This window comes from Protopterus annectens, chromosome 3.part0, assembly GCF_019279795.1.
Source record: "Protopterus annectens isolate FY-2018-M chromosome 3.part0, PAN1.0, whole genome shotgun sequence".
In the NCBI taxonomy this organism is placed as follows: domain Eukaryota; kingdom Metazoa; phylum Chordata; order Ceratodontiformes; family Protopteridae; genus Protopterus; species Protopterus annectens.
The window spans coordinates 176,381,999-176,395,038 of record NC_056731.1 but is presented as its reverse complement, the minus strand read 5'-3'; the positions used below and the strand labels follow the sequence as shown (position 1 = coordinate 176,395,038).

The 13,040-nt window shown below is 39.6% G+C and overlaps 1 protein-coding gene across 3 annotated transcripts in view; it reads right to left on the bottom strand.

Annotated features, from left to right (window-relative positions):
- Positions 1-13,040, bottom strand: part of LIMD1 (LIM domain containing 1) — a 516,411-nt gene that overhangs the window by 51,938 nt on the left and 451,433 nt on the right. For all 3 annotated transcript variants that reach the window (XM_044064671.1, XM_044064672.1, XM_044064673.1), the window contains one exon: positions 9,888-9,939. In XM_044064671.1, coding sequence (XP_043920606.1) covers positions 9,888-9,939 — 52 coding nt within the window. The remainder of the gene's footprint in view (positions 1-9,887; positions 9,940-13,040) is intronic.

Below are 13,040 nucleotides of genomic sequence, written 5' to 3'. Positions count from 1 at the left end.
CAGTCTGTGGTAACTTTTGGATGCTAATGGGCTTTTGTGGAGCTAAGCTGCTTAGGATTCATTTATACCACAGTAACAATTACTTGTTGCTTAATGTACTGGAAGAGTTGTAAAGGTCTCCAGAAGATTAATCTACTGGGTTGGTTTATGACAATGTTTTTCATGCTACAGACTGTTCTGCACCTGTGAATTTTTGCTGGTTTGCGATGATTCCAGAAAGATAATGGTGAATAATTATCATTGCCAGAATCAGTAAGAACATTAGTGGAGGTTATATGATTTGTATTGGTCACTAAAATCCAGTCTGAGATGCTTGCTCTTTTAAATTTCTTGACAATTTATGGTGGTAGAGATATAAATTGGGGTAAAAATGGAGAGAGATCGTTTCATCATTTTATAAAACAGTAAGCAAATCTATATTAATATTAATATCACCCCTGCATATGACTTTAGACTCGGGTTTATTTATAATCTAGTAAAAGCCTTGAAGGACTGATAACTGGTTTAGGTGGAATGTATATGGCAAGTAACTAGAGTGACTGATGTAGTCCTATCTGCACTATTATAGTGATACCTTCTCTGATAATATATTGGAAGAACTACCTGTCGCCTAGCCTGCAGTTATTTTCATTAAGTACAGCAATACCACCACCACCATTCTAGGGTCTGTCCTATCTAAAAATGTTGTAACAGGAAGGTTCAACTTACTGATTTTTAATATGGGATTTTATCACATCTCTGTAACTACTAATATATCTAGTCTGTAATGGTGCATACATGCCTGCAGTTGTCCTGTCTTGTATAAACTTTGTACAATACCAGCAACATTTTTTAAGTCTTCAGTGTTATTTTATTAGTGTTCATTTGGGTCAGAAAGTTTTATGTTAGGGTGCAGGTAATCTGTTAACCAATGCTTTTGCATCTTCGGTATCTGTAGGATAGTTAAGATCAGGGTTTAGCTGTATATCACCTTGTGATGTTATGACATAGTGCCATCTGTGCCAGGGAGAATACAGCAGTACATGTGTACATATGCCAGTATAGCTAGCTGGGGTTTTGTGAAGAATTCTATGTTATCTGACCATTGCACTGATTTGTACAGATGCTCGACTTAACAATACATTTGTAGAGTTACTTGTGTTAAAAATACATCAACAGTAGGTCCTGCTGGACAGAAAGAATGTATGCATGTACATTTGGTTGTATCTGATCAAATGTGTATGTTTATCAGGAGAACCTTGGAAGGGTGGAAAGTTTAAAATTGTGTTACAGCTTTCACATACTGTGTGTCTTGTACCAGAGTTAGATGATCAGAGGTGAAGTCATCCTCTAACCAGCATTGGAACTCTCGCAGCAGCACTTTGGAACCTGATCGGAAAGACGTCTCACAAATCCACACAGACAGACATGGACATCATCTGGCTTTTACTGTAGTAAGACACTCAGCACACATCAGCTTGCATTGCTTTAGTAAGTAGTCATGGAACAGTAATTCTTTAGTTAGTCAGGGACATTTAGCAAGAATAGTTTAGTATTGTTTTCTGCATCTGTGAGAAAATATCCAACTGTATTTTTTTATATCTCTGTGGTTGAAACTCTATTGTTTATGGCATTCAGTATTCTCCTGTTTTCTGTTTCATTATTTATCATTAAATATTTTAATACCTTTCATTGTGGCTGGTCCTTCAGACAATACCTGTAACACCTTGAGAGTTCTTATGCTTGTTTTAGTGACACTATGGCCACTCCTAAAAGCCTTGTTGCTTTGGTCACACCCTACCATTTGTATAAGTATTACTTTTACACAGTATAATTGGATACCCATTGTAACAGCCTTAGGGTAGCTGACTGGTGGCAGCGTGACTTCCTCAGAGTCTAGGCAGAAAGGGGTACATCTAGTAAATCTGTGAAACTGAAATATCCACATGTTTGTCAGCTACTGGGAAGAGGGATAGAGTGCTCCAAAGTGGTAACTGTGGAGTTTTGTGTGGGCCTAGACAAAGAGAGACAGAGTACAACCCCAGGTCTAGAGCATGCTTGCTGGATGCTCTTAAGGTAAATTGTGCTTGGTGTAGGGAGCTGCATCTAAAAATACTGTGTGAATCCCTCTTTGCTCTTAGTGACTGCCTCTCAGTGGTGAGGATCGAGTCTCCTTGATTGCTGGCCCAGAATAGGGACCCGTCACATATTGGTAGCAGCTGGGTGGGATATTAATTGAACTTCAGTAGCTGGTGGACAGCTGTCACTGAAGGTGTGTGTAATCTCAGCAGACACAAAGTAAACATACAGAGTTTCATTTTCACAATAGTTTTATTTAGTTTTGTTAGTTTAGTTTACTCAGGGAAAGCAAGCAAGGATGTCAGCAGAGGATTACAGCAAGCTGACAAAGAACCAGTTGGCCAAGGTGTGCGAAAGCAAAGGACTGGTGCATGCCAACTTGACTAAAGAAGATATGATTTCAGCCTTGGTCACAGCCTGCAGCATGGACTAGCAACCCAGAAGACAACCAGTCTGGTGATGGGGATGTGCAGTCTTCAGAAACAGGACAGTTCACCTTTCCCTCACAGGACTAAAAATCCGTCTGGAGTTAGAGACTTGAATTGGAGGCCAAATGACTGGAGAAGCAGAAGGAATTAGAATCAGCAGGGAGACTGCGGTGTTTGGAGGTCGAAGAAAATGAGAAACAGCGCCAACATATGAGGGAGATGCTCACTCTTCAGCAGGGTCATGGAGGTAACGAGGAAAGGAATAGCTGAAGATCAGTAAACTTCTTCCACAATTTACACAGAGTGACGATTTTGATAGTTTTATTCATGTATTTCAAATGGTATGTACACAGTATAATACTGACCAAGGGCTCTGGGTACACTTCATGACCCCCCCTTACTCCATGGTAAGCTATAACTGCTGTTTCTAAATTTGTCTGATACTGATTGTTTAAACTATGAAAACGTGAAACAATATTTACTGGAATGTTTTAAGTCAACACTTGATGCTTACAGAAAAAAAGCTTTGTGAGCATAGACGCAAGGCAGATGAAAGTATATGTGATTATAGTGCCGAGTTAAGCACTTATTTTCACAGGTGGATGAGTGGGTGTCAGGTCACCACTTTTGAAGGGCTGGCAGACCTTTTGGTGAGGGAACAAGCCCTTGGCACTTTGCCTGAGGACATGAGAATCTGGTTGGCAGATCGGGAAGTGTAATTCTGCAGATGAGCTGGGGAGAAAAGGGGATCCCTACTTAGCAAGAAGGGCATCACTGCACAAGAAGGGGATACCCAGAACTGTACATGGTTATAGGGGAACCCATGTTGGGCAGCCTAAACCACCCCAACAGAGTTCACCAGTAACAGGGGAAGCCACTAGTTCAGGTACATGGCCATGACCAAGGTTTAGATGTTGTAAATGTAACCCGAGGGGCCATGTAGCATACAAATGTCCACTGAGGCAAGGTGAGGAACAAAAGGTGAAACAGCCAGCAAGTGGGAATAACAGCATGCCAGTGGTAAGTTGTCGGGAGACAACAGGGGTACCAAATTATCACCAAAGTTTGCATCTTATCTTAGTGGATGGAAAACAGACCACTGCTAAGAGAGACAGAATCTGATATAACCATTGTGAATCCTGCAGTGGTTAAAGGGAAGCAGTACTTGCATGGGCAGTCCACACCAGAGTTTTAGGAAGGACCACATTCCATAAACCTTTGGGCAGGGTTCTCCTTAACTGGAAGGGTAAAAAATGAAGCAAGCAGGTAGGTGTGCTTCAGGATATCCCTGCAGATGTCTTGATAGGGAATGATTTTGATAATGCAGTAGTGTGTGTGTGTGTGTGTGTGTGTGTGTGTGTGTGTGTGCAGTTACACTCAGTCAGGCTTGGAGACAGGCATACGGGTCAGGTAGCCTGGGGGTGACCCAGATAAACCCCACACCTGAAGCTGGGGCTGGTGAGGTAGCTATTTCAGGGAGGGAGCTACCATGCATCAGTAAGCTTGAAAGTGAGCCACAGATGCTGGCAAGTACTGCTGTTCCCATGGACAGGATGACTGCAAGGGCAGAGGCGAGTGGTAGTACCCAGGCTGACAGTGAAAAGACAGCTGGGAAGGGTCACAAAGGTAGAATTGAGAGAGGCTTAGCCTTCAGACCCTACATAACGCGGCTTGACGGAGGTAGCTAAGGAGGAACCTGATTCTCTCTCTCTTTTTCTTCTACCACCTTTATTGAATTATCACTTGTGACACAGGCAAATTTATATTTATACAAAAGTAATCAAAATGTATTAACATAAACATTATACTTCACATATATTGCTATATATTATATAATCTAAGCAATATTACATAACTTATTCAATTCCTGCCTTTTTTCAAAGAAACATCTTTATTAAACCATCACTTACTACATAAGCAACCATATATTTATATAAATGACAACAAACCACACAAACAAATCCTAGTCACAAGCATTTTACATCACAAACCATACTGACAAACTCCCAGTTGCAAACATTATACATCATTTATAATCTATTTAATCTTTTTCACTCAAACATTACATAACATTTCTTCCCTCTCTTCCCCTCCCCCAAAGCACTTTTCCAACTATTAATGACATGAAGTAAGGCATATACTTTAGAGTCAGCCACAAATCCAACAACTTTTGAAAACGTCCAATATTTCCAGATTTTCTTGTTCTATTTCACAAATATAATTATTGCATTGTAATCCAACATTAAGTAACTGATTTTATTACTGTTCATCTCCATCTCCCAAATCCTCTCTCTGCTTCATTTCCAATATACTCTCAGTTTTTCTAGTCAACTCTTGTACTCCTTTCCTTCTCTCCATTCTCCACTGAAACAGTAGAAAAGGTTTCACAGGTTATAGTCTCTCTGTGGTCTTTATTACCAGAAGAACAAGAAGCAGAACCTCCCTTCTGTTTCACAGCTCACTTTTTGTTGGACAAACTTTTGTATTTCCTCCTTAGCATACTTCATCAAAAAATGATTTTGTCCCTCCAGGGAAGAATACCTTGAAGACAGCTGGGTACAGCAGTTTGAATCTCACATATTCCCTGAATAGCAGAATGAATTTACTCCTCTTCTGCCTGGTGTACAATAAGTAATCATTCTCCAAAAACACTCTGCTGTCTCCCACTTTTAGTATTTTGCCCTTCTGCCACAGTTCTGTCAGAATTAACTCCTTTTGCTGGTAGAATTGCATAGTTACTATTAAAGGTCTTGATTGCTTTCTCATAGCCTGGTTTGGAGCATACACATGATGTGCCCTTTCAACTAAACAATCCTGCTGCTGAATACCAGCCCAGTTGCTTACTTATGCTTTCATAATATTAATACAATCTGCTCCTTCCAGCTTCTCTGGCATAGCTGAAAATCTCAGCATTTCTATATGTTATCTGTCCTCTAATTCTACTGTTTGAAACATCTCATCCTGAGCAGTCTCATATTCAGACAGCTTTCTGTTAATTTCAAGCTCTGATTTTTGCAGCTTTATCACCTCATCTGAATATGTTTAGAGCTTCTTATATTTTTCCAGCCTTTTGTTGTTTGCATTGATATACTCTATCAGAACTTTGTTTATCTTAACCAGGTCTGTGTGCAGATGTCTTATATCTTCCTGTAGGTTACTGGAAGTTGTGTGGAAGTTGCATTGTTTTTTGCTGAACAACTGCAGAACTTTCCCCAGTCAGTGCTTCTTTGTCACTTTTTGTAGCTTATTTTTTCCAGGTGCTCTATATTTCTTTTCTCCTGGCATCCAGGCAGTACACTTACTAGCCAGTTGCAGAAATTTACCCATAGACACAAATGTCTACTGGCCTTCTCTGTTGAGTTTATGTTTTCACACTGGGAGTGCTAGAGTTAAGCTGTTACTCAATGTTCAGCCATCTTGAAAGTCTGTACCACATCAGAACCTTAATCACATTAACTCAAGGGCAAAGTAAGAATGTTCAGCCAGCACCGAGCATTCTAGTAGATTTTGAAAAGGAATCCAACTTCATGAAATGGGGCTATATCTGGATTAGTCATGGACCATATGCACTTCCCAGCAGAACATCTCACAGCAGTCCAAGTTTTATATTACTCTACCCAAGCAAGTCTAGCAGGTGGCACTGGCAGGCACTGTGCTGCCATTCTCTTTCAAACACTGCTAAGGTATGAAGTAGCGCTGTCCTCTGTCTTCATTTTATTTTTACTGGCCATAACACCTCTTATATTTAATTCCCCTCACTGCAGGCAGGAAGCTATACAGGGAAGAGGTAGGAATGTTCATAACTGACTGTTGCTGATGAAAATCTACACAATGATATCCAAATGCTAAATGTTTTCTATGAACTTTCTAGCCTTAAAGTCAGCAAGTTTAAGACATATACATTTCAGCTAACTGGACAGTAAAAATTAATGGAACAGGGTTTCCCTTTTCTTCTTTAAATGGAGCAACAGTCTTCCAGATATCTGGGTGCTGCACTGCACTCCTTCATTCACTTAAGTTACTGAAAGTCAAAAAAAAATTGGGCGGAACCTTTTGTATCACTATATATTTGGAAAAGGCTGCAATTACCTATTGGTTTGAATTCTTTTGAACAGTCATCTACCTCAATGTAGTGTTCTTGTGGATCTTCAGCAAATCTGACTATGGCATGACAAATTCTGTATTCTCATCAGTGCCAATAAGGCACTGTCTGAGCTACTGCTTAAATTGTTCAATATCAGCCTATCTACAGGGTTTGTTCCTGATTCCTGGAGAATAGTCACCATGATGCCTTGACACAAGGGTGGTCCTTCTACAGACCTGGGTAATTATGGATTCATTAAGCTCATCAGCCGTATATGCAAAGCCATGGAATGTATCACAGATGAAATGTATGCAGACAAAGGCAAACTAACTGATCTTGATCCCAATTAGTTTGGTTTTGTGACGGGCAGGTTCTGTCTCCTGAACCTAGTGAGCTTCTTTAAAAATGTTACAGAGGCTGTGAACTGTGGTCATTCTTTGCACACTTATTAACCTGACCTGGCCAAGGCTTTTGACACTATTCCCAATGCTGGTATTACTGAACATCAGGCAAGCTAAATGTAAATCCCTACACTGTCAGATGGATTGTAAATTAGCTATCCAACAGAGCCCAAGTGGCGAAAGTTGTTTGTTCCCTTTCTAAATATATAATGGTAACCACAGGGATCAGTGTCTTGTTTAGTATTTATTTTGCATATATTAAAGCCAATATCCCAGAAATATGGCTGACCAAGTTTACCGATGATTGCAAACTGGGCACTGTTATCCGATCATCCACCGATACAAAACAGCTCCAGCAAGGGCTGGAATAGGTATGTACATGGTACATCAAAAATCGTCTCAAACTAAATGAAAAAAAGAGCATCATAGTAGCATTTGGCAGAAAAGCTGCTCTCTCTTATATCTTATAAATAAAACCTAAGCTGATGGTGAACATTTAAGGAACAAAGAAAATAGTTACCTTTATTTGAAAAAAATAGCAAATAAAACTGGTGGATGTATAGATTGGTTTAAATTCCCCTCTGATGCCACCTTAGGAATGAAGGCTGGATTAGTCCGGAGAGAAACACTGTCTTTATGAAAAATCAAATATGCAGGGGTTGTACAACAAAATGTGCAATTCAGAAAATATCCTGGCTGAGGTAACTTCCACCAAAATATTGTTCATGACAGAAATTTTAAATCTGCAGAAGTTGCAGGTATAAATGGCATCTTAGTCAAGCTTTGTAACAAGATAGTGATGTCCCAAGGAGGAAAGGGGTCTCTTAACAGAGGTCTCAAGAGAAAAGTCATCTTTTAAAAAAGCTCCCAAGAGCCTTAAGAAAGCAAAAACTCCTGTCTGTCTACAAGCTTTGCAAATCTGCTGGGCATTGTCTGCACTCGTACAAGATTGCTAAGGCCTGGAACTCCTTACCTGTATCCAGTCAGGTCTATAACCTCCCTCCCATCTTTCAAAACCACTCTGAAAGAGTTCCTAGCTAAAATCTGGTTCTGTTCTTGCTCAAAACCAGGACAAACTATATCTCTAAATGTGAACAAGTACCTTTTCATTCCTTATACTTCCTTACTCTCCCTTCTTCACCTAATTTTCTTACTGCTAATTCTCTTCCCTGACTTTATCTCTAAATATATCATACGCCTGTTTTTCCTTCACTTCATATAGCAATTCCTACTTGTATTAGACTAACTTGCCCTTAATTTCTCTACAAACTATCTAAAATTTCTCTAAACATTAAATGTCATACACCTTGTATTGATTCTTAACCAGTGTTTTTATATTATGTCTAATTGCAGATGTTTTTGTCTCATTTTGAAGACTGTAAAATTATTGTTCTTAAAATGTTTTGTAATAATTTGGAGCTTTTCTCCCTGGCCTCCACTGAAAATGGACTTCTACCCAGTTAGACTTCACAGTAATCAAATGTCAATCAATCAATCAATAAATAAACAAGTAACCACATTATTCAAACAAATATAAATGGAATCTCTCATTTTATAAATATTTCATCCAAATTAGATCAATGTATTTCACTACACAATGCTAACCATTTCCCTGTTGCTGCAAGAACCCCCCTTGCGTCTTTTCACCATAACATTCAACATTTTGAGCAACTATTATTTTCCTTCACTTACGATCATGTTTAAAATCTCACCCTCCCCACACTTCTCTCTCTCTTACAGAGATTTAACTCTTGCTGTAAATAGTTAACTAACAAAGCCAAATGATACTCCTGTAAAATCGTTTACTTTGGATACCAAAAATACTTACCATAAATTACATGCGACTCATTATTTGTCTCTTACATCAACTGTACATGTCTCCAACTATCCACTGTAAATGTGCCTTGATGCTGGGGCTATGGCTGAAGAGAATCCCAGAACTATCCCATTTACACGGATAACACACAAACCACCAAATACACAGACAGGGGTCTGGTGCCAGAGTACCTTATATTACTTTATTTGTTACCTTTACAAACAGGCCTTTTTCAGCTATGACTTGGCCAAACACATCCCAAAATACACAAGTGAATATATTAATGACATGGAGTAGATTTAAAGTCATGCTAAGCATATACAAAAGATAAACTTTATCTGTGACAACAGCACACAGCAGGTTAATTGTGGCAGTGACACCAGTGTCTGTTACAGTAGCTCAAGACAGAAGTGAGATTTTATATCTAGTTCAAACAAGAAGAAACTGTTTTCCTGACAGCTGCTTCCTCTGTAATATGATCTTGATTGCCTAAGACTCCAGTCATAGCTTAAAAAAAGAACAAATGGATCAGCTCATTACCCAGAAAAAAAAGCTGAATCTAAAAACAGCCATTGCTGCCATGTTTGTTACCTTGTACTTTCAGCTTAAGATGATAACATCTTCTACTATGCATAATATGAAATGTAATTACAGGTTTATGCATTGTAATTAAAAATACTTTTAGAATCATTAAAGAAATGTTTGCTGCTATAAATACTACTGTTTGTCAACCGTTTTGTTAACACTGCTATCATTACTATTGTTAACCTACAGATGCAATCAGACCCCTATCTATTCTGGTCAGTGTTTTGTTGCTTGTTTTTGCTCTGTTGTTACTGCTGCCTGCTTTTCTGAGACAAGTTCTTATAATAGAACTGAATAAGCCTGTACAGTACATTGGTAAGTCTTAGCTTGACTGCATTTCTGAGAAATCACTGTACTGCAGCATTTCCATTTTCACAGGCAATTTGCTCGTCTTCCATGATGCCTTGAAATAGGGAGGATGGAGTATGCTTTGTAAATACAAACTATAGTTAAAGGCAAGGTAGTATTGAAGTTTTATGTTAAGTTTACCTTTTAATTCAGGTGATAAATCTTACCTCGGAAGGCAGAATTGGATGTCCACATGCTGCACATTTTGGCGCCAAGACTCTAAATGAAAATAAATTTACAGTGGTTATAGAAGGTTTGAAATATTAGCTTCTACATGTTAAATCAACTGCACATGGCGAATAAAATGTATGCTCTGCCTAATAAGAATCTGTTTCCTTTATGCTGACATACTGTTTCATGTCAGCTTTTTTAGTCTGTGACATGAGCATCAGACAAAAGGAACAGTTAATGAAGTCAGTCAATGTCTTCCTTAGTTTTAAATGTTTCCACAAATTTAGTAATGATTACGAACTACTAGGGATATAGTTTAATCTAAAATGGGACAGTGAGTTTGAAAGAAAAAACACTTCAAAAACAGAAACAAATATATACAGAATTATCAGAATTATAATTTTTTATGAGTTATCTTTTGAAATTTATGATAAAATGTATAAATTTCTTTGATTCCCAAGTACTAGATGTTAAGAAAACATACGTAATCCAGAAGGCCCAAGTTAAGTCTGGTATTCCACCTGTGGTCTAGAGGGTGACACGACTAACAAGAAACAGTACAAAGGATTAGTCCAGATAAAATCACTTTATCTAGCAGATCTAGGAAACTCTCAATTGGATATCCTCCCTGTGGGAGGAATAAAGATGCCTTGTTGAAGTTTCAAGTTGTTTATTCATTTAAGTAGGTAGATGGATGAGTGTTCCTGTTCTAATGTTCCCATGGGGAGGGTATCAGACCGGGGGGGGGGGGGGGATAGAGTCTCCTAGATCTGGTAGTTAAAGTGATTTTATCTGAACTAATCCTTTGTAGAAAGTACTGGATGCTGTGGGCAAACTCATGCAGTGTGACAGACTTCCAGCAGAACTATCAAAGTAAGAACTGACAGGGCATTTATCTTGGCTCTGTTTTATGCAACATACACAGTGAAACACTGGAAAAGAAAAGGATTTGGAGGCTATGAACAATGGTCTGTGACAGACAGCAGGAATTAATCAGCTGCATTTTGCATACTTCTGGGTTCCTTAATGCAAACAGCATCTAGAGATAAGATTAAAACATGCTATAAAAAAAATGAAGTAATACAAAAAGCAACAACAGGAGGACATGCTAGTAAATGCTCTTGGCCTTCCATACACTCAGGGTTACATGCCAAAACCTCAAAAGCAAATATGTCAAGAGGCTTTTCAATTAGCCTGCCTACAACATGGGTGGTCCCTCCCTCACACCACATGGTCAAATTGGTCATGGACAGGGCATGGAAAGAGACAGACCCACTTGAATAGGGCTTCCTTTATGGACTATAATGGTAATGACTGCCACCAACAGTGGACCCCTTAAAGACAACCCCTCAATCCAGCCACTAAAAAGAAATTCCAGGGCTGTGGATCAAATGGAAAAGCAAACTTTCATTTCAAGTACTCTTTGATATAAGGGCTTCAAACTCTGAGATGCTTATGACATGTTTTTAAGTGTGACCTAGTGAAGAAAATGCTAGGTGTTCTGAAAAAAGTTGCCACATAGCAATCTGCACTGACAAACAGAAATACAGGTGGCAGCCGTGACCTGTATTACATCACTCTCCCTAAGGCTTACTACTAAGGCATGACAGCATCAAGTGTGGCTGCACCAAGTATCATCATGAAGAAAGAGGCCTGGCTTAGACTTTGTGGGTTCACAGAAAACTTCAAGGTGTCCTTCGCCAATGCTCCATTGGATGGGTCCTCCCTCTTCAGACCCCAGGTGAAGGAAACGTTGCTTAAGAGTAAGAATGAATGAAATACACTAGTGGCTATTAGGGTTAAGTTCACTGCTCCCTAGAGATCCTATCTCAGGAATCAGAAGGATGTAAAGAAAACTGGGGTTTAGAAAATATCCCAACACTCATCGTATGACCAGCATTCTGAAAGATACTCCTGAGGTCATGAGGTTTCTCTGAAGGATGCCACCTTAGAGACAGAGGTAGGTTCAGTAGACTTTCTCCTGTGAGCCAACACCACCACCCTTGAAGGTCTGCCCAACTGTCCACCTCTGGATGCAGTTGGGGAACAACCAGCCCTGCATTTGACTGTGTGGCTGGCCATCAGGCAGCACAAGTGGATCAGGAAAATCATTTCCAGAGGCTATTCCACTTACTAAATTTTTGGAAAATCAGTGTCACTTTGCCAAAAGTAAGTGGCATAATTGGAGGTATCTAACTGGCTAGCAAAAAAAAGAACTGTGCAAAGAGTCCAACCAGACCAGACAGGATCTGGGATTTACTCCAGATTCTTAGTTCCCAAAAATATAAAGGACCTCAGGCCATCGCCAGATCTCAGTCGTCCAAGTCTTTACATTATTAAAAAAAAAAAATACCTGGATATTCATGGTGCAGTCACACTTCCATGCTTTCAGGAAGGACAGTGGATGTGCTCTTTGGACCGTAAAGATGCCCATTTGCATACAGAGCAAAGATATCCAGGACATTCCTGCACTTTTGGGTGTAGAATAGCCACTATCAATACCCTTTGCTCTCACTACAGCCACTATAGTGTTCACCAAATATATGTCACAAGTTCAGCTTGTCTGAGACTGCTGGGGATAAAAGTTTCCTGTACCTAGACAAATGGTCATGGCTAGAACATCTAACACAGTCTCCGAGTTTGGCAAGGGATTGTTTAGCTTTATTCTGGGAATCTCAGTGAACACTGCAAAGTCAGAGTTGAAGCTATCACAAAAACTGACTTTCATAAGCTGCCATCTTGTCACCAGACTGAAACTGATCAGCTTTCCACCGGTCTTCTGTCAGACTTTTTCTGCAACATCCATCTCCATCAGCAGCTCTCATTTTAAGAATACTGGGGCTCATGGCAGCAACAATATACCTGGTACTATTTGCTATACTGCATAGGAGAATCTTAAAACGGATGCTACAAGTTATATGGCCTCAGCTGGAAGAACCCATAGTTCCAGCTGTGCAGCTATCCAAAGCCTGCCACAAACATCTTCATAGGTTGCTTCATTCTCACAACCTAAGCAAAGGTGGTCCCCTTTTCGACTTCCCTAGCCTCAGTCACAGTTACCACAGATGCATCTTGCTTGTGGTTTGGGGGAGGCACTGTTTGGGACATAAGGAACAAGGGGACATGGACTCAAGCAATGTACCAGTGTG